The sequence below is a fragment of the Megascapheus bottae genome, chromosome 32 (assembly GCF_031878675.1).
Source record: "Megascapheus bottae isolate mThoBot1 chromosome 32, mThoBot2.hap1, whole genome shotgun sequence".
Lineage (NCBI taxonomy): Eukaryota > Metazoa > Chordata > Mammalia > Rodentia > Geomyidae > Megascapheus > Megascapheus bottae.
The window spans coordinates 10,483,918-10,502,998 of NC_143540.1; the positions used below are offsets into that span (position 1 = coordinate 10,483,918).

The following is a 19,081-nucleotide window of genomic DNA, read 5'->3' on the forward strand; positions in this document are numbered from 1 at the left end:
AGCTCCTGTGGTAGAGCACAACCCCGGGGACAGTGCCCAGGGCCTGAGTTCAAGCCCCAGTCCTGCACCCCCTGCCTCTTCCCCCCACCCCTCACTCCCAAAAGAAAAATTTTTAAAAGTCCTAAACACTCCATCTCAAGGGCTACTGGTACAGCTCCAGTGGTGTGCTAGCAGGCTATACTAGCAAATACGAAGAACTAAATTTCAATCCTAGTACTACTACCTTTAAAAAGAAAATATTGTTCTTTTGTATTTTGTTTGTACACTTTTGCAATTTTGGCATTCTTGCTGTTTTCTGTAAAACATCAGTTTTCTGTAAACAAGTATTTTTATTTCCCAGTATGCCCTAACATATAATAGTATCTATTTTTAAAAGTTAGTGATTGAAATAGAGCAGTATTAGAACTCAGTTTTGTCTCATTTTTCAGAGAACTAAAAAGAAAATTTATCTTTTAACCCAGTGAGTTGCAAGATTCTAAATGTTACACTTCAGGAAAACAGTAGAATTTTAAGTTCTTGATTTTTTTTTCTACTGTTCTCTCTTAAAATTGGAAATAAAGAAGTTCTATTTAGGATAATGCAAGAAAAAACAAAGTTGTCTTTTTGTCTGTGTATTTAATATATTCCTAAGCTTATAATATTGGAAATGAAAACATTGCTATAATCCTAGCTACTCAGGGGGCTGAGATCTGAGGAGCATGATTGAGTCAGCCGAAGCATAAAAGTGCATGAGACACTTACCTGCACTTAACTGTCAGGAAACTGGAAATGGAGCCATGACTCAAAGTGACAGAGCAAAGAGCTCAGGGATTGCACTCAGGTCCTGAGTTTAAGACCTAAGACTGATGACAATTGTAAAAAGGGGCTTTATATATGTTTTCCTTTCGAAGCAAAAATGGCTATTGGTTATCTTCCATGTCATAAGCAACATTTCATATTTTCTTAGTCTTGCATTTTACCATGTGGGTATAATATACATTTTCCCCTCCCTGGATTAATAACATAGTTTCTTTTTTTTTTTTTTTGCCAGTCCTGGGCTTGAGCTCAGGGCCTGAGCACTGTCCTTGGACTTTCTCAAGGCTAGAGCTCTACCACTTGAGCCTCAGCACCACTTCCGGCTTTTTTCTATGTATGTGGTACCGAGGAATTGAACCTGGGTCTTCATGCATGCTAGGCAAGCACTTTAACCACTAGGCCAAACTCCCGGCCCCTAATAACATAGTTTCTTACTGTGCATTTCATCTTTCCAATTACTTATGAGGCTGAGCCATCTTTTCAGATTGCTTCCTTCAATTAGTAGGTTTTTGTCTATTTGAAATAACCAGACATTTTTCTTTGCTGTGGTAGGTAGATGGAGAGCTAGAAGCACTGATGGAAAATGGAGAGGGTCTCTCTGACAAAAACCAGGTGCTCAGTTTATCCCGGCTAATGGTCAGAATTGAAACTTTGGAGCAGAAACTTACCTGCCTTGAGCTCATTCAGGTAAACAACCGTACTGATGTGTTGTATTTTTAATTTGGGCTGAGACAGTCTAAATGATGAGTTAATCTTTTTTAATGTATAGATGAGTTCTGTAGGACTTAGAAAGTTTGTATCTCTAAAAATGTAATGGAAAAGTTCAGTGTTACTAGCAATGAACTTGGTTTGCTTTCCGGAGTTAAAAGAATGTAGTCAATTTTTTTTTGTTTTGTTTTTGGTGTAACAATTCATTGCGCCGGCATAGATTCACCTCCCACACCAGTAGTAAGTGTGGCAAACTATGTTACTACACAATATCAAGATATTAAAATAATTTCATTCTATGAAATATTTCCTAGGAGTAGATATTAGCAGTTTTTAATATTTGAGGGCTAGTGGGTATACTATAGTGGTAGTTTTGTTCTTTAGGATTATAGAAAAGAGAAGAAAAAGATCTTATAGAAAAGGAAAAACCTAGCCCGGGAGTTTGGCTTGGTGATAGAGTGCTTGCTTGCCTAGCATGCACAAAAACTCTTATCTCTAGTTAACCACCAGAAAATGGGTGGAAGTGGTGCGGTAGCTCAAGGGGTAGGGTGGTAGTCTTGAGCTGAAGAGTTCAGGGACAATGCCCAGGCCCAGAGTTCAATTCCCACAATTGACCAGAAAAAAAAAAAAAGGACTGATATAAGTTTGTACTTAGTCATTCAGTATTGAAATTCACAGTAAATGATCTCGTAGTATTTTTTAAAAAATATAATGTGCTGCTTTGTTAAAGTCTAGGTTTACTGTAAGAAAATAGAAAAGACTGTAGGGAGTGCAGATTGGGTTGGGGAAATAGTGAGGAACAGAAGACACTGTACAAAAGGAAAAGGCTTCCTCACCTGACGTCATCCTATAATCCCTCTTTACATCACCTTTATAAGAACAAATGAAGTTCAATAAAGGATGTAAGCTAGGCATCTGTAATCCTAGCTACTCAGGAGGCTGTGATCTGAGGATCGCTGTTCAAAGCCAGCCTGGGCCCTAAAGTCCAAGAGAGACTCTTATTTCCAATTAACCACTAGAAAACAGGAAGTGGCTCAATGGGTAGGGCATTAGCCTTGACCTGAAAAGCTCAGGGACAGTGCCCAGGCCCAGAGTACAAGCCCCAGAGTGGTCCCCCCCCCCCCAAAAAAAAAAGATATAATCTATGTATACCACTTAGCTATATGATTCTAATTGAGTTAATAGTTTTGTGGGTGTTGGTTTTTTTTGGGGGAGGGGGGCAGAGAGGAGCTGTATGTGACTATTAATAGGCCCTTTGGTCCTTTTGTAAGCCTTAACATTTTGTGTGGTTTTGTCTCCCCAATACTTGATATCTCTCCTCTCTTCTCCCTATAAAAGAACACACACTCCCAGTCCTGCCTGAAGTCCTTTTTGGAACGCCATGGACTATCTTTGTTGTGGATCTGGATGGCTGAACTTGGTGACGGCCGGGAAAGTAACCAGAAGCTTCAGGAAGAGGTCAGTTCACAGTTTTCACACTTATTTCTTAGTGTGACTATATTGATTGCTTAGTTGGAGGGGATATGTGGTTATGAGTGATGATGAATTCAATACTACATTTACCGTTGACATGAAGTAATCAGATTGATTACTCTGTCATCATCTCATACATATACCTTGTTAGCACTGAATTTTCGCCTTTTGGTTTTTGCCCCTATCTTGTTATACCTGGGATAGAATAGCATAGTTCAATAAATGATTCAGTTAGTTCTGAAGATCATAGTGGGGAAACAAAGAAAACTTGATTTGTACATGAAAATTTATTGCCAGCGTTGTTGTATTGCTTATATGTTCCCATGAAATTTGATACAGGCCTGGACCCTGTCCCTGAGCCTCTTTGTGCTTAAGGTCAGTGCACTACCATTTGAGCCACAGCACCACTTCCATTTTGGAATGGCTAATTGGAGATAAGTCTCATGTGGCCTTTATTGTCCAGGCTGGCTTTGAACTGTGATCCTCGGATCTCAGCCTCCCGAGTAGCTGGGATGACGGGTGTGAGCCATTGGTGCCTGGCAAAATAGTATATTTTCTAATGTGACAGGTAGTTTTTGAAAACCATGATTTCTGGTATCTCAGTCATTTATTTAATAATATACTCTTTAAGAATTAGAGTGGGCAAAGAAGGGATTGTTTATGCCTCCTCTCTTCTACAAGACTTTGTATTAAGGTAAAGAATCCTTGGAGATTCTGTGGAACTTGCACTTGGATATATTTTATAAGAAATTCTTAGGCTCTAGTGTGAGGAAGGGTGAAGGAAGATTCTCTCGTTAGCATGTTATTTATCAAAAGCTAAGAAGGTAATATCTGCATGTTTTGTGTGTGAGAGATCATTTAATTGTGGATAGATGCATTGTTCCCATGCCTTTATTATAGTCTATTGGTGAATTTCAGGGGAGAGAGGGTGGCATTGTCAGGATGAGGTACAGCTGTGTGTGTGTGTATAAAAAAATTTTGGTCAGTTATGGTACTTGAACTCAGGGCCTAGATGCTGTCCCTGAGCTTCTCAAGGCCAGTGGCTCTTACCCTTGAACCACAGTGCCACTTGCAGTTTTTAGTGGTTAATAGGAGATAAAAATCTCACAGGGACTTGAACCTGCACTTCTCTGATCCCAGCCTCCTCAAGTATCTAGGATTATAGGTATGAGCCACTGGCTTGTACATTATAATTTTTTTTAAGTTATATAGTTTCCTCTTAATTTGTGATGAATCACTCCACATTTTATTCTTGGGGATTAGACTTCATAAAACATTTTTTTGCTTTTCCAAAATATAGTTACAGCCTTTAAATAGGTCTTTTTGATTATTTTCTGTTGTTGATTCTGGGGCTTGAATTCCGGTCCCTGGACAGTGTCCCCAAGAAGCTTTGTTCAAGCTACCTATGAGAGCCACGGGTTTTTTTTTGTGTTTTTTGTTTTTGGCAGATTATTGAAGATAGGAGTCTCATAGTCATTCCTGCCTGGGCTGTATTCATCAACTGTATTCATCAGATCTCAGTCTCCTGAGTCGGATTGCAGGCATGCTCCACCAGCATCTGGCAAATAGGTCTTTTTTTCCTTTGCCAGTCCTGGGGTTTGAACTAAGGGCCTGGCATTGTCTTTGAGCTTTCTCCAGGCTAGCGCTCTACCGCTTGAACCACGGCACCACTTTTGACTTTCTGTGTATGTGGTACTGAGGAATTAAACTGAGGATTTCATGCATGCCAGGGGAGCACTCTACGACTAGTCTATACTCCCGGCCATAGTCTTTTTTTTTTTAAGATTATGTCCCAATGTACTAAAATGGTACCAACATACATTGTTGCTGTAGAAATAATGAATCACACCCAGAGGTTTGAATGGTCAGCTGTGCAAAGTGATGATAAATTGTGTTTGTTTTGTTTTGTTTTTAATTGACATTAATTAGATTATAAAAACGTTGGAACACTTGCCTATTCCTACTAAAAATATGTTGGAGGAAAGCAAAGTACTTCCGATTATTCAACGTTGGTCCCAGACGAAGTTGAGCGAAGGAGATGGGTATTCCAGTGAGAACACGTCTCGCGCCCACACCCCACTCAATACACCCGATCCTTCCACCAAGCCGAGCACAGAGGCGGACACAGACACCCCCAAGAAACTCATGTTCCGCAGACTTAAAATTATCAGTGAAAATAGCATGGACAGCGCGATCTCCGACGCCACCAGCGAGCTAGAGGGCAAGGATAACAAAGAAGACCTGGATCGATTAGAGACAGTTACCGTTGAGGAAGAAGAAGAGCCACAGTCACAACTCCTTCTGCCACAGCCACCAGAGCTCAAAGTTGAGAGCGAAGCCGCAGCAGAGCCCAGCAAGCCACTCACAGAGCCAGAGGCTGACATGGAGATGGAGCCCAAAGAGAGCAGTGGCACAAAACTGGAAGAAACCATGGCTGAAGAGACTCCGTCCCAAGATGAGGAGGAGGGCGTGTCTGATGTGGAAAGTGAGAGGAGTCAAGAACAACCAGATAAGACTGTGGAGATAAGCGACTTGGCTACCAAGCTCCTAGACAGTTGGAAAGACTTAAAGGTAAGAGAACAACATGATTTTGGTGGTTGGTTTGCCTGAACCTGAATTGTTCAGGTTTAGAGTACCTTAAGCTACTTTTCCAGCCGTGGGTATTTTGGAAAATGGAATCTGATCTCTCAAGTGTTAGCTGATGAGAAATGTTTCTCCATCATTGTCTGACTTGGCAAGTCATTCTAAACCACTATCCCAGCGTCTCCCTTGGCTTTATTTAGAAAAGCATGTTTGCTTTACATTGAAGAGTATTTGAATGCTTAATCATCTGAGGAAAAGTGAAAAAGAAAATGCCTTGAGGAACAAGTTCATTCTGTTTATAATGAGAAAAATATTTTTTTGGCAGTCCTGGGGCTTGAGCCCAGGGCCTGGGCACTGTCCTTGGGCTTTCTCAAGGCTAGAGCTCTACTGCTTGAGCCACAGCACCACTTGTGGCTTTTTCTGTGTATGTGGTACTGAGGAATCTGAACCCAGTCTTCATGCGTGTTAGGCCAAACTCCTGGCCTCAGAAAAAAAATTTTTTTTTAATAGAAATAAATGTATTGGACTATTAGAAAATTTAAACAATGAATTGGAAATCCAAGTCCAGGACAAAGCAGAAATGGTAGAATTAGGCTGAGGTTGTGGCTAGTAGAGCGCCTGCCTAGAGAGGAGCATGAAGCCCTGAGTTCAGATCTCATTACTGAAAAAAAAAATTTTTTTTTAACATAAATTTTTAGCCTAGACACACTATTTTATAGAATTAGATACCTGGTGCCAGTAGCTCATTCCTGTAATCCTAGCTACTCAGGAGGCTGAGATCTGAGGATCCCAGGTCAAAACCAGTCCAGGCACGAAAATTCGTGAGACTCTTTAATTCCAGTTAACTGCTAGAAAACGGGGGGGGAATCTAGTGGTGTTTAGTTCCTTAATTACTTTCTGAAATATGCCTGCTTTGAAGTTCCTATTTCTCTGGACCAAAGTTGCTAAAGGGAAAAACTAGAAAGTCTTGGAACTCTTATGACTGACACATTTTTTTTCTTTCTTTTTTTGGTTAGTCCTGGGGCTTGAATTCTGGGTCTGGGTGTTGTCCTTGAACTCTTCAGCTCAAGGTTATCATACCACTTGAGCCACAGTGCCACTTGTGGTTTCTAGTGGTTACTTGGGATAAGAGTCTCACAGACTTTTATGCCAGGGTCGGCTTTGAATCATAATCCTCAGATCTCAGCCACCTAAGTAGCTAGGATGACAGATGAGAGCCACTGATGCCTGGTTAATACTTTCTTTCATAAGAATAATCTTTACAGGACCAGGAGTGTGACCTAGCAGTATGGTGCTTGCCTAGCATGCACGAAGCCCTGAGTTCAATTCCTTGGTACCACATACACAGAAAAAGCCAAGAAGTGGTACTGTGGCTCCACTGTGCTAGACTATTAGCCTCGAGAAAGCTCAAGGACAATGCCCAGGCCCAGTATTCTGGCCCCAGAACTGGCTTAAAAAAAAGTAGAATCTTTACATAAAGAATGTAGTAAGATTATATAGAGAGTTGGCCTTGTAGAAAACCTAGTCTGGGTCTTTGAAAAATGTAAGATGTAACAATGAGAGGAATGGTGCCTTATGGTTTGTAAGCGGCAGAGCCCTGGGATTTGGTTCTATTTCCTATCTTCAGTTTTTTTGTTGTCCTTTCTTCTGTCAGAGGTGAAACAAACCAGTGATTTATTTTCTGCAAGATTAAAAACTACCAAACATACCCCGTTAGATCCTGTGATTTGACCAATGGAACTGGCCTTGAACACAATGAGTAGTAGTTTGGTTGTATACTGTGCTTCCTATTGGCTGCCTTGAGACCCCTTAAGTATGGTGTGATTTCACTTACTGACTTCTGGTCTTTGATTCATTTTAACTCTTTCCATGCCTTAAAATCAGCATAACTCAGCTGTATTATTATAAAATGTGCCTTTTAGATCAGTATAAAAGGAAGTGTGCACAGGAACTATTTTATCCTACAGTGTGTGAACTGCAGGAGTCAGAATTGAAAGATACTAGACCAGTCACTTGATTTACTTTTTTTTTTTTTTTAAAGCTTGCTGTGTGGTAGCACAACTGTGCCTAAAAGAAGACTTTGTGTTTGGAGGTTGTAGGTTGAGAGCCTATACAATCACCATAGAAAGCTCAGTCATGAAAGTAGAGATGGAAAAGACCACTCTAGTAGACAAAGCCTTTACAACCCATAGTTTTATAGGAGAAGTGTTGTAGATTTGGTAGTTTACCTGAGTAGTCCCTGGTTGGCATATTTTAAATCACTAGGGTGCCATGAATCTGTGTTAAAGTTTATAAAAAGGCAACGTTTTGTTTAAGTTTATGTAATTGCAGTGGTATAGATTATTCTCTAGGGCATAGTTGGCATGATCAGTTGTCACTTGAGTTTGTTTCCTTGTTGTTTGTTGGGGAGAAGGTTGGATCTTGGGGGTTGAACTCAGCCTGGGCGCTATCCCTGAGCTCTTCAGCTCAAGGCTACTGCCTTACCCTTGAGCCAGGCCACACTTCCTGTTTTTCAGAGGTTAGTTGGAGATAAGAGTCTCAGGTTCTTTTGTGCCTGGGCCGATCCTCAGATCTCAGCCTCTTGAGTAGCTACGATTACAGGCGAGAGCTACCACGTGCCTGGTTTGGAGTCACTTAAACACATGCTGTGGACATAGATTTTTTTTTTTAAGTCTACAAAATTAGAAAAGATTAAAGCAGTTTCGTAAGGAAACGTAGATTGATAATCCTTTTGACTTGAGGTCCACATCTTACTTGTACCTTAAATACATCCTTCTTAGCCTTTGCACTTTGGATTTATCTCAAATCTTACCATCAAGGGAGCCATTAAATAAAATCCTTGACTCTGTAGTCTGCTCTGAAATTATTAGTAAGAAATATCTTTTCTTGACTGTGAACTGGCATTCTCAATTCTTCTCTCATTCTGATTAACATCATTTCCCCCCCCCCCCCAAGTCTGATTATAAATGTTGTTGTTGTTTGTGTGTTTAAAGATACTTTAGGTAGGTAGCATTTAACATATGAAATCTAAGGACCCATCATTTGAACATGTTAGAAAAAAACCCCACAATGACCTGACGTGTTGATCGTATATTCATTCGTAACCTCCCAACATTGAGTTAACTACTTCTGTTTGGCTTTCGCCTATGTGTTCAAGTAGACTAAAACAAAAACGCTTGATTCAGCCAACCTCAGAAAAGCACACGTTGTTAGGCACTGTGTTCTAGTCCCTCATACTGCTCTGATGCTGCATGGGTGTTTGTAGCCAGCCTCACTATACTGGACGGAGGAAGCACAGAAAAAGATTGCTTCCCCTTCCTTTGTCGTGGTTTTAGCATGAAAGCCAGTCGTAAGGATCTTCCCGTCCGTGAGCACGGGTGGGAGGGAAGGGAAGGAAGCTTCGTGAATGACTCTTTGTCCTCCCAGATCTGATGATGACCCTCTTGTAACTTGAACCATTTCCATCTAGCTTCTCAGGGCAGCGAGGAGCTTGTTAACACCACACCAGCTGACCATGTGTCTCCTTTTCTCAACTCCATTTCCAACTTCGTGCTGAAGAAAACACCAGAACCTAGCGTGTGCATTCTGTGAAGAAGCAGGAAGATGGTTGGGAAGTTGGAGAATGCATGAAAAATATAATAGGTGAAAAGAGGACAGAGGTGGTTAACTCACTGGCGCCGGCGTTATTTTGGTGTGTCCATTGCCGACAATGGATGTCGTTCCGGGAAAATCCCTACTTCTGGCGAGAAAGGATTAAGTGAGCTACTTTTTCTATACCTATATACACAGGATCACAGCCTTGAGTCACAAGGCTTATGAGAAACACTTTGAACTCCAAAAGTAGACCTCAACCAGTAACATCACCTAGTACCTGACTACTCAAACATGTGTGTATATGTCAATTCACTGGACTACAGTTTTTTTTTTTTTTAAGTGGGACATGTGCATATATTTCTGTTTGCAAAAGGAATTGTGTGTACATCATCCCTTGTGCTGAAACCTGTAGCATAGGTGTCACAGGGCAATACAGGTAATCACCAATGGTAGTTTGGTTGGAAAATCTTCATGCGTTCGGATCATGAGAAAAGGAGGTAAGGTTCCCATGGACTTGGCCATGGTAGATAGGGACGCAAGAGCCTTTCTTTATCAACGTGTAAAATTACAGGCCGTCTGTCTCTCCTCATCATGGACCCTGGGGAGTTGCATTTGTGTCCACTTGGTCGCCGTTCTAATTCTTTCATTTCTTGGACTTTCTCAAGGCTAGTACTCTACCACTTGAGCCATCCACCACTTCTGTTTTTTTCTATGTATGTGGTACTGAGGAATCGAACCCAGGGCTTCATGCACACTCCCAGCGGAGGGGCTTTGCTGTAATGATAACTCTCAGAGAGGCAGAGACAGCTGGATTAAATTCTAAGGCCACACTGGATTACACAGACAGTGTCTCCCCCCCAAAAAAAATCTTACCCAATGAAATGTGAACCGTCTACCACTTGCTCCTATCCTATTCCTTGGAGGCATTTATTGCTTTGGGAAATGCTGGGATTTGAACTCAAGAATTCATGCTTGTTCAGCTTGCTTTCTTGGCTGGCACAGTGCCACGTGAGCCACACCTCCAGCTCAGCTCTTGCATTTATTTTGGAGATTGAGTCTTGTAGATTTTCTGGCTGGGCTAGGTTGAAATCGTCATCTTCCAGATCTCAGTCTTGTAACCGTCATCCACAGTGGGAAAAGGTACCCGTCACTGTGTCTGGTTTGCCCCAGCCTGGCTGATGCAGTGATTGTCGGTTGTCTTGGTCAAACGGATGGATGAAAATAATTTGCTATCCTGGTTTTCATCTACATTTCTCACCTTCCTATTGTGTTATTTTAATGGTTTCCCCTTCCTCGCCCCTTTTTCTTAGTGAATGAAAACTGATACTGGTATTTTTCATTGCTTGGGAGCCCACCCATCTAAAATGAAGAGATAAAAGTGTTTCCTTGGGGCTGGGAGTTTGGTCCAGTGGTCGAGTGCTTGCCTAGCATGCATGAAGACCTGGGTTCGATTCCTTGGTATCACATACATAGAAAAAACCCGGAAGTGGTGTTGTGGCTCAAGTGATAGAGTTCTAGCCTTGTGGAAGCCCAAGAATAGTGCTTAGGCCCTAGAACTGTCGGGAGAGAGAGAGGGGTGCTTCCTTAGGGTTTAAAAAATAGTAGGCTGGACCTGGAATGTAGCCTAGTGGTAGAGTGCTTGCCTAGCATGCATGAAGACCCAGGTTCAATTCCTAGGTGCCACGTACATAGAAAAAAGAAACAGAAGTGGTGCTGTGGCTTGAGTGGCAAAGTGCTAGCCTTGAGCAAAAATGTCCAAGGACAGTGCCTAGACCCTGAGTTCACACCCAGGACTGGCAATAAATAAGTCAATAAAGTAAATGGGCTGAGAGTAGTTCAGTGGTAGACTTTGTGCCTGGCATATACAGTAGTACTGGGGTCCATCCACTAAGATGGATGGATGGATGAATGAACAAACAAGCCTTCTCTCTCTTTGCAGTTACTTCCTCCTTTCTCCTTTTAGGAAACTTTTAGTCATGTATATTATCTTCTAACCCCCCCCTTTTTTTTCATCTCTGACTTTCAGAGATCTCCCTTTGGCCAGGTACAGGCTTTCTAAATCCTAGCTTCTTTATTTCTGGTTTGGCTGTTTTTGTCTAGATGTAGTGTATATTTCTTTGATCCTAGAAAGCTTCATGAAGTGTTATTATTTCTTCCATGTATTTTATTTTATTTTATTTTGCCAGGCCTCAGCTCTGTTCCTAATCCTTTCTGTGCTTAAGGTGAGTGCTCTACCACTTGAGCCACAGAACCGCTTTCAACCTTTCCTGAGTCATTTGTTTATTAGAGATAAATAACTCAAGGCCTTTCCTGAATGGGCTAAGAACCATGATCCTCAGATCTCAGCCTCCTGAGTAGCAGCTAGGATAATAGTGTTGCCCCACCCTTTCCCCCCCCACCCCCAGATTGGACCTTTATGTGTAGCCTAGGCTGGTCTTTAAAGTTCTCTACTGTGGGCATGCCAGGATTACAGACATTTCATGACCTCTTACGTTTGGCTTCCTATTTTTTTTTTCTTTCAGAGGATTTTTTTTTTATTTGAACTTGGCATTTGATATTCTAGTCACACATTCCCTACTTTTCTTTTCCTATTCTTGGAGCCCTGGGTTCAATTTCTTGGTACCACATACACAGAAAAGGCTGCAAGTGGCGCTGTGGCCCAAGTGGTAGAGCACTAGCCTTCAGCAAAAAGTGCCCAAGGTCAGTGCCCAGGCCATGAGTTTAAGCCCCAGGACTGGCCCCCCAAAAAGACAGTCCAGTTTATTATTTTTGTATGTATTATTTAGCTCAAGGACAGTCTAAGTCAGTGTTTTCTTTCTTTTGTAAAAAAGAGAAAGGATTTTCTCTTGAGTGAGGTGTGGCAGAACAATGGTAGTAGTCCCTTTTAATGGGTGTGAAGCCCAAAAAGATTTCTTTTTTTTCTTTGCCAGTGCTAGGGACTGAACTCAGGGCCAGAACACTGTCCTTGGGCCTTAACCGGGGTTAGTGCTTTACCCCTTGAGCCACAGCACCAGTTCTGGCTTTTCTATATATGTGGTACCGAGGAATGGACCTGGGTCTTGGTGCATGCCAGGCAAGCACTCTCCCACTAGGCCCAACTCCCGGCCCGATTTCTTTTCTCTTTGTAGTTGAATCCAGAACTTTGTACTGTGCTAGGCAAGTATTTGGCCATTGAATTATAGTTCTAGCCCTAAGAAGATTTATGAATTATTTCATATTTTCACTTTGATCCTATTTCTATATATTTACCAGCTTGCTTGTGATTCCTTAGGAAAGGGTCCATGGTTTAGTCAGCAGGCTTCATAAAAGCAAGCTTTCTCTGGTGGCTCTGAGGCTTAAACTTGGGGCCTTGCCCTGGCTAGGTGGGCCCTGTTCCTCCAACCGTGCCCCCAGCCTCATTGGTTTTAGTGCTTTTCATACAACGGCCTCATCCTTTTGCTCAGAGCTAGCTCCAGACTGTTTTTCCTACCCTTCCTCCTGTGTGGCTTAGGAACAAGAGCATGTACCACTATAACCTGCTTGCTCTTTTGAAGTACGACCTTGCTAGGTTTTTTTTTTTTTTTGGTGTGACTGGCCTGTGATTTTCCTATTGTCATGGACGAGTGTCTGGAGTAGGGTTGGCAGACTAATTCAAGTGGTAGTGTGATTGTTTACCAACAAGAGGCCCATCGTTCAAACCCTAGTACCTCTACCCAGAGTTCAAGTAGCTGGAATTACAGGCAAGTACCAGTAGGCCCAGCTAAATGAGTCCTTATTGAGACTGCTAGCAGATTAGGCCATATAGGCCTAATCTGATAGCTGCTCAATATTTCTAAGTATTTACAGAAAACAAATGCCTTTTTCTTTCTTTCTTTCTTTTCTTTTTTTTTTTTCTTGCCAGTCCTGGGGCTTGAATTGAGGGCCTGGGTACTGTACTTTTGCTTCTTCTGCTCAAGACTAACACTCGACCATTTGACCCACTACTTCTGGCATTTTCTGTGTATGTGGTACTGAGAAATGGAACCCAAAGCTTCATGCATTCTAGGCAAGCAGTCTTACCACTATGCACATTCCCTTTCCTCCAGGCTGTGGATTTCTTGCTTTGGTCTGTTTCAGGGAGTTTGCATCTATATTTTTTCAGCTTTCTGTTGGCACTCATCTGCACTTCAGACAGAATCTAGGCTCGGATCACAGACCATGTGCATGCGTGCTTGTCAGGTCCCCTTTTCTTATGTGTTTACTGTATATATGTTCACAATCACATCTTAAAGCAGTGATAAAAGTATGAAGAATGACTGGAAAGTGTTGCTTATACCTGTAATCCCAACTTTTCAGGTGGCAGAAAACGGGAGGACTTGGTTTGAGGCCAACAGGAGCCAAAACTTAGCAAGACCCCATGTCAGTAAGCCAGTCACTGCAGGGCAGGCTTGGATTTCAGCTGCTTGAGAGGCCTTAGGTATAGGAGGATTATAATTTGAGAACAGCCTGTACAAAACCATGAGCCCCTATCTGAATAAATGGAAACAAGGACTAAAGGAGTGGCTCAAGTGGCAGAGTAGCAAATGAGGCCCTAAGTTTAACTCCAGTACCACTATAAAAGAGTATAGAACCTAGCACAATCTTTTAACTCTCACTAGCCTGAGCGCTTGGATGAGAGGTATTATTTATCTCGATCCTCCGAAACATAGGCAAGACTCATACATGCTTTTAGCTAGTAGTCGATACTGCAATCTAAATGGATATACAAACTAAATTTCCACAAACAGCAATCATAGAACTCAAGATCTTTTATTTTATTGGAGGCTTGAACTCGGGGCCTAGGTGCTATCCCGGAGCTCTTTCACTCAAAGCTAGTACTCTACTACCAGTTTTGAGCCACAACTCCACTTTGGATTTTCTGGTGGTTAATTGCCCCGTATGAGAGTCTCACAGTCTGTCTGCCTGGCTGGCTTTGAACTGTGGTCCTCAGATCTCAGCCTTCTGAGTAGCTGAGGATATTTTTCGTGGGTGGGGTTTGAACTCTGGTCCTAGGCACTGTCCATATGCTCTTCTGCTGGAGACTAGCACTTTGCTACTTCTGGTTTTCTGGTGGTTCGTCGAAGATAAGAGTCTTCACGGACTTGCTGCCTCAGTTGGCTTTGATTCTCTGATTCTCAGCTTCCTAAGTAGCTGGGATGATAGGCATTTGTGCTTTTTTTTTTAATCAACACATTGAAAAACAGCCTCTCACATTTACACATTTATTTATCCACTTTTTTCAGAGATGGTTCTGCTATATAGTCTAAACTCGTGGTGTTCCTGCTTTAGCGTGTTGAATGCTTGGATTACAGGCACGTGGTATCAATACCTGGTGCTTAAATATTTTCATAGAGGATGTCGGCTGTGTTGATGCTTTATGAGCTTTGTCTGGGACTCGTTTGATCGGAAGACTGATTTTGAGCCTTTGAGTAAGGGAAGGAACGGTCAATATCAGACTCTTCTAAGTATTGAAAAAGAGATATTTTAAAGAGTATTAAAGAAAAAATTCGCAGGGGCACACTTATTACTCTGACCACAAATGTTTTTCTTTTTTTTTTTTTTTTTTTTTTTTTTTTTTGCCGGTCCTGGGCTTGAGCTCAGGGCCTGAGCACTGTCCTTGGACTTTCTCAAGGCTAGAGCTCTACCACTTGAGCCTCAGCACCACTTCTGGCTTTTTTCTATGTATGTGGTACCAAGGAATCGAACCCAGGTCTTCATGCATGCTAGGCAAGCACTTTAACCACTAGGCCAAACTCCCGGCCCCATGAATGTTTTTCTTATAGGTGAGACTCGTGGGTTTTTCAGGGATGAAAGTGATGATACAGAATGAAGAGATGGATGGTATAAAAATAGCATGGCTTATGTGTATGCTTTGGGGTTTATGTAGTGGCTCACTATGGGCAGCTCATTTCTAGAATTTAAAAGTCAAATTGGAACCCCCCCCCAGCCCACCATGTCATCGTGAGTATTGATTATGTGTCATACAGTATTTTGGTGCTAGAAATAACAAGGCAGTCTTGGCTCCTAACAACTATAGCCTTAATGTGATGAGAGTCTGTTGGAAAGAAAAATGGCATGATGATACGGTGTCAGTGTGGTACAGGGTGAGATGGGAAGAATATTAGACAGCATGGGGTACTAAGATCCTTTTAGACCCTTGGGTGTTTTGTAAGGGAATGAGAACTCAGTGGTGGTATTTTATCTCTGTTCAATATTTTTAGTCTCTTGAATGAAAAAGAAAATCTGATTTTATGTCCAAGGCTCATAGGAATGAAGCCACCCTAGGTAAACATTGGCTGTAAGGACATTGGCTCTGCTCACTTTTGTACTCATTTTTTGGGGGGGAGAGGGAGGGAATCACTTGTGGGGCTTGAACTTAGCACCAGCCAGTGAGAGAAAGTCCTGGGTATTGAGTTTAAGTCCTGGAAAGACAGAATGGGCTGGAAATGTGGCTTAGTGGTAGGGTGCTTATCTAGCATATATAAAGCCCTCCCTGGGTTCGATTTCTGAGTACCACATAAGCAAAAAATCGCCAGAAGTGACACTGTGGCTCAAGTGGTAGAGTAGTGCCTTAAGCAAAAGAAGCTCAGGGACAGTGCCCAGGTCCTGAGTTCAAGCCCCAGGACTGCAAAAAAAAAAAAAAAGATTGTTCACCCGATATATTGATCAGAATTATCATGGTAATCAGTCATCCAGTCTTTACAAGTCTGTTTTCTTCAGTTTTCTCCTTAAATTTTTATGGAGCTTTGATCTAATAATGATCAGGTTAGGCACAGAGAGCTCATTTACATATTGATAGCAATTATCTCTTGGTGTAAGCATCAAAATTATATTTTCAGTTTAGCAGTTGATCTAAACTATGGAATGGAGGTAAGGGGTTATCTTTAAGAAGCTTTGCCTGCTGGGCACGTGGCTCATGCCTGGCATCCTATTTGGGAGGCTGAGATCTGACTATTACAGTTCAAAGCCAGCACAGCACTACAAAGCCTAGAGACTCTTATCTCCAATTAATCACTAGAAAATGGGAAGGGAGGCTGTAGCTCAAGGATAGGGCAGTAACCTTGAGCTGAAGAGCTCAGGGCCAGTGCCCAGGCCAGAGTTCAAGCCTTATGACCCCCCAACCCCCAAAACAGAAGCATTTCCTGTGATATCCTATCAGTCCTAGGGCTTGAGCTTGGGGTCTGGACTCTTCAGCTGAAGGCTAGGGCTCTACCGCTTTGAGCCACAATGCCACTTCCAGCTTTCTGGTGGCTCTCTGGTGATAAGAGTCTTACTATCTTTCCTGCCCCAGCTAGCTTCCAAACATGATCCTTACATCTCATCACATAGGATAACAGGTGTGAACCACCAGCATTTGGCCTTTCCTATATCTTACCTCCTGCCTATGGAATCGGTTTCCAGCTGGAGAGCAGCTGTATTAGTACTTTCCTTGAGTTGTTTATTTAAAAAAAAATGCTTGTCATGTGTCAGGGGTTTGTGGGAAAGAAACGAGATAGAAGGCTGGAATGTGGCCTAGTGGTAGAGTGCTCGCTTACCCTACACGAAGCCCTGGGTTCGATTCCTCAGTACTAGATTCACAGAAAAAGCCAGGAGAGGTGCTGTGGCTCAAGTGGTAGAGCATTAATCCTTGAAGAAAGCCCAAGGACAGTGGCCCAGGGTCTGAGTTCATGCCCCAGGACTGGTGAAAAAGAAAAAGAAACAAGTTAGAGTGAAATTGTATTGTCTGGACCACCCTAAGTGTCTCCCATTCTAAGCACCCTTTGTGAATAAACCTGCTAGAGTGCCTGGGTTTATGGTTGCTTCATTCACCCATTATTTCCAGGCTTCTTCATCCTGACGGGATCCTTTTTTCTTTGCCCTTGTAGGAGTAGTTGCTGGTAAGTGGTTTTCTTATTTTTCTCCAAATTTGGTCATTTCTCAGAGGCATACATACAGAGGAGCCACAGTCCAGAGTGTAGCCTTGACATCTACAGCCTTCTCTCTGCTTCAGTATTCCTCACAGCTAGGCACCGACAAGGAGGCAACCCCTATGAGGCCCTCCCAGAGCAGAAGAGGAGAGCTTTGCTAGCCTTTGAGCAGTGTCCTATTCTTTCTCCCAGAGGCAGTCGGGAAGTTTGAAAGCTTTGAAGAAAAGCCATTTTTTCAGAAGCTGTCAACCTCCCCTGTGTCAGTATTAGCTGAGCTTTTGGACAAAGAAGAATGATTGACATAGATGCAGTTAGTCTGGAGTGGTATTTCTATATGTGCTTCCTAGAGTGGTCTAGTTGTCCAGGTAGGCAGAGGATCAGTTTTTTCTTCTGTTCGTTTTCTGTTTGTCACGGGGCTCGAACTTGGCCTGGGTGCTGTCCCTTAGCTCTTAGCTCGAGGCTAGAGCTCCATTGCATCGAGTCTGACAGACTTACTCCCGGCCTGGCTTTGAACCCTGATCCTCAGGTCCCAGCCTCGGGATTACAGGTGTGAGCCATCAGCACCCGGCAAGAATCAGTTTTAATGAAAATCTCTGCACATGGGAAGAGGGGGCTGGGGGAATGCAGAAAATACCCGTGTATAAATCTTAAGATTTAAGACAGTATTCCATCCAAAAGTAATCTTGCTAGCCATATTTTGTGTCATCTAATGAAACAGTTGAAGGTACTATAGAAGTAGATTTTATGGGGCCGGGAGTTTGGCCTAGTGGTTAAAGTGCTTGCCTAGCATGCATGAAGACCCGGGTTCGATTCCTCGGTACCACATAGATAGAAAAAAGCCAGAAGTGGTGTTGAGGCTCAAGTGGTAGAGCTCTAGCCTTGAGAAAATCCAAGGACAGTGCTCAGGCCCTGAGCTCAAGCCCAGGACTGGCAAAAAAAAAAAAAAAAAAAGAAGTAGATTTTATGGTAGCATTATCATAAGCTAATGAGTTATCTTAAAGTAAATTTGCCTATTCTGAAACTCAAACAAGGTAATCTACTTGAAGTGTTTAGAATGACACATGGAACACGGAATAAATGCACAAATAAAACTTAATACTCATCTATTGTGGCACACATATATATTGTAGATTTTTTTTTGAAATCTACGAGCCAAGAATTGGTGATTGACACCTGTTATCCTAGCTAGGCTTACAGCACAAAATTCTGGGACAGTACCCAAACCCTGAGTTTAAGCTCTGGGACTGGCACCAAAACAAACAAAAAGACTGCATCCAGATAGATTTTCTTGTGTATCTGTTTCCGTGCTGACTAAATGTTTTCTTGACTCTTTCTCAGCTGCAGAGCTTGTGAGCTGTTCCCATTTTCAAAAACATTGCTAGAACCGACAACCATGTAGAAACAAAAGTTTGTTTTTTCAGTTTGGGAGCACATTTGAAAATCGACATTATGAGGTTAAAGTTTTCTAAATGGAGAGTATGGGTATTTGTCACTGACTCCCCCTTAACATGGTGATTGTAGAAGAAGTTTTGCCAAGCACACCCTCAATGGGCTAGAATTGTATGAAATTCTTACAGCAATAGAATATGCCTCTGAAGCCTTAGAAATTATACTGCAAGAAAGGGGGGCAAGGCTTGAAAAACAGCCCTTCCTTCCTTCCTTCCTTCCTTCCTTCCTTCCTTCCTTCCTTCCTTCCTTCCTTCCTTCCTTCCTTCCTTCCTTCCTTCCTTCCTTCCTTCCTTCCTTCCTTCCTTCCTTCCTTCAGCTCAAGGCTACCACCCTACCTCTTGAGCCACAGCCCCACTTGTGGTTTTCTAGTGGTTCATTGGAGATAAAAGTCTCACGGATTTTAGTGCCTGGGTTGGATTTGAACTGTGATCCTCAGATCTCAGCCCCCTGGGTAGCTAGTTGTGAACAATCAGCGCCTGGCCAGCTTACATGTTTTAATATTAATTCTGGTATAGTATTAGATGACATCTTGGGAGCAACATAATCTAATCGTGCTTTTCTATTTTATTTGCGAC

The 19,081-nt window shown here is 42.3% G+C and overlaps 1 protein-coding gene across 1 annotated transcript in view; it reads left to right on the top strand.

Moving 5' to 3' along the window:
• Nucleotides 1–19,081, top strand: part of Setd2 (SET domain containing 2, histone lysine methyltransferase) — a 69,947-nt gene that overhangs the window by 37,596 nt on the left and 13,270 nt on the right. The window contains exons 10-12 of the mRNA XM_090323449.1: nt 1,348–1,482; nt 2,842–2,961; nt 4,906–5,547. Of these exons, the coding sequence (XP_090179575.1) occupies nt 1,348–1,482; nt 2,842–2,961; nt 4,906–5,547 (897 nt within the window). The remainder of the gene's footprint in view (nt 1–1,347; nt 1,483–2,841; nt 2,962–4,905; nt 5,548–19,081) is intronic.